Raw genomic sequence first — 2,357 nt, forward strand, 5'->3', positions numbered from 1 at the left:
ACCTCACACTTGAGGACAATAAGAATCCTTGAATTTGAGCCCTGAGTTACTTGAGGCAAGTCCCGAAATGTTTTAAATCCCACTTTTTGCCGTTCTGCAGGTGGCACCAATAAATAACATTCACTTCAAAAGGTGGTTTGATATGAAGACGACAGGTTTGTTGTTCCAAAAATGGAGAGGAGCTGAGGAGGGGGCTTGTTTCATGGGCAGCATCTCAAAGAAACAAGAGGAAATTCTTGTACACCTCCTGAGAAACCACAGAAACAAATGCACCCAAACACATATATACAAAAAAAAAAAAAAATGCTCACCTCCACACCCATACAAAATTAGAAACACCCCTCCCAGACACATAGCCCAAAACAAACTCACCAAAATGCTCTCATTGGTTCATGCAAATGCAGACACTTGCAGGCAGAAGTGTGCACCCAAAAAGCCACACAAAGAGAGCGAACGAAAACACACAACACACAGTCAGCAGCTGCTACACTTTGTTTATTGTCACCGTCACCCTGGGGAGCTCTGGTTTCTTCTTTTTGGGGGGAGGTACCTTCTTGATTCTGCCTCTGTCTATTCTCTGCCTCTTGCTCCCCATCTTGTCCTTTCTCTGGGGCTGGGGGTGGTTCTTCCGTGGTGCCCCAGGAGCCTCAGTCAGGTGGGGTTAAGTCCTGGGGCTTAGGTGTGGCAAGCAGGCCTGGATCTCACCCCCAGGGCTGGTTCCGCCTCAGTCCTATTTCCATTGCTGTGGGTGTCCGTCCTCTGGCCTCATCTGGGGGAAGGAAAGCAGCTGGTGAAAAATCCAGAGCCTGGGTTCTAGTTCTGCCTCTCCTGTTTACTTGCTCCGTGACTCCAGAGAAAGACCCTACCCTCTCTGGGCCTCAGTTTTCCTGTCTGTAAATCAAATGTTGCTCCACTTGCAAAGGGTCTGTTTCTCCCTTTGCTCTGGTTGCTAGGCAACGCCAACAAGTGTCTCATTTTATTCTATGTTGAGACAACAATTCTTGGCTCCCTCCTCCCGGCCCAACCTCGCACATTCAGGTCTGTCCCGTCCAGGCAGAGGGACCTTTACAGTTGCTGGGGGCCCCTGACTCCTTACCTCCTGTCCTGTCTCAGGGCCGTGCCCCTCGCTTTTTCCGCTCCGTGTTCTGAAGCTTGGTCACCAGCTTCCTCTCGTGCCCACCAGGGCTGTGGCGGTTGGTGTTGATGGCGGCTTCTCTCTTGCTGCGACCTTTCCGGCCTCCCACTCCTGGGAAATGAGGCAAGAGTCCGTGGTGAGGTGGGCAGAGGTGTGAGGCTCAGGGGGTCCAGAGGGCAGGGGTGGAAAGAGCTTGGGTTAAAGTTGGGAGGCCAGGGATCGTCACCACACAGATTTAGGGCAGTCTTTGTCCCTGCTTCCGCATCTGTGGATTGAGGGACTTCCCCCCTTCCTCATGATCTCCAATATTCTAGAAGTGTGTGAGGTCCCAAGGCTGAGTAGGACAGTGCTCACTGGATGAGGGGTTAAGGGGAGCGGGTGACTCCAGGGGTCAAGGAGACAGGTTGGAGAAGGGTGATGGGTGGGCAGGAGCTCAAGGAGGGATCCTAGTGGGGGGAGGTGGGGTTCAGTCCGCTTGTGACGGGGGGACATTGGAGATGGAAGGACCAGGAAGGTGGTGGGGCCAGGCCTTACCCGGGTAAGAATGAGCCAGGCTATAGAGGTCGTACTCATCTAGGATGGCATCTTCATCCTCTGGGCCTGGGGGCTGCCTGGACGGGCTGGCTGCTCTTGGGAAGGTGGCCATAATGTCTATCTGTCTGTCTCTGTCTGTCTGTCTCTTCCTCTCCCGTCTTCTAAAGTTTTGTTTGTGTCTGGTTTGCTGACACCTCCCAGTTCACTGGCCTCAACTTATAAAGCCACGTCTCCTCCTCAGCCCACAGTCTGGCTCCAGCCCCTCAGGCCCAGTCTGATGCAATCTGGCCTTTTCCCAGAACCCAGCCCAGTAAGGATCAGTCACGAGAGAGAGAGCGGGGCGGGCGGAGGGGTGGGGTGGGGTGGGGGGGGGGAGAAAGAGCTGGTCCTGTGAGTCCCAGCCCCCTTTGCCTCCTTTCTCACTGGGGCTCGCCCAGCTGGGTAGTTTTCCACGGAGGAGATCCCCGCCCCTCAGAGGGGAGGGGGTAAGAGACAGGGTTTGGGCATAAACAGTGTTTGTGGTCAAGGCCCACAGGGAACTGAGGGCCTCACCTGGCTGACTTGTTCCTTATCCATCTCCCGCCCTCTGCCCTTTGCCACATGCCCCTCCTGGGCTGGGGGTCATGGCCACACAGCTGAGCCCCACCCCACCCACTTCCGGCTCAGATTCAGGACCCTGGTGGCAGAT

The 2,357-nt window shown here is 54.9% G+C and overlaps 1 protein-coding gene across 1 annotated transcript; it reads right to left on the minus strand.

Annotated features, from left to right (window-relative positions):
• Window positions 1-477: 477 nt before the first annotated feature.
• Window positions 478-1,969, minus strand: NUPR1 (nuclear protein 1, transcriptional regulator). The gene is made up of 3 exons (XM_020909549.2): window positions 1,670-1,969; window positions 1,097-1,246; window positions 478-769 (listed from the first exon to the last, which is right to left on the minus strand). The coding sequence occupies exons 1-2, from the start codon at window positions 1,779-1,781 to the stop codon at window positions 1,110-1,112; spliced, it is 249 nt and encodes an 82-aa protein (XP_020765208.1). The 5' UTR covers window positions 1,782-1,969; the 3' UTR covers window positions 478-769; window positions 1,097-1,109.
• Between the last annotated feature and the right edge of the window lie 388 nt (window positions 1,970-2,357).

Source organism: Odocoileus virginianus, chromosome 33 (genome assembly GCF_023699985.2).
Source record: "Odocoileus virginianus isolate 20LAN1187 ecotype Illinois chromosome 33, Ovbor_1.2, whole genome shotgun sequence".
Taxonomy (NCBI): Eukaryota; Metazoa; Chordata; class Mammalia; order Artiodactyla; family Cervidae; genus Odocoileus; species Odocoileus virginianus.

What these genes read in the sequence shown, in the direction of transcription:
- NUPR1 (XM_020909549.2), bottom strand. Translation starts at nt 1,781, where the DNA reads ATGGCCACCTTCCCAAGAGCAGCCAGCCCGTCCAGGCAGCCCCCAGGC. An exon ending in CCTGGCTCATTCTTACCCGG is followed by an intron (nt 1,247 to 1,669) that starts GTAAGGCCTGGC and finishes CTCATTTCCCAG; the next exon opens with GAGTGGGAGGCCGGAAAGGT.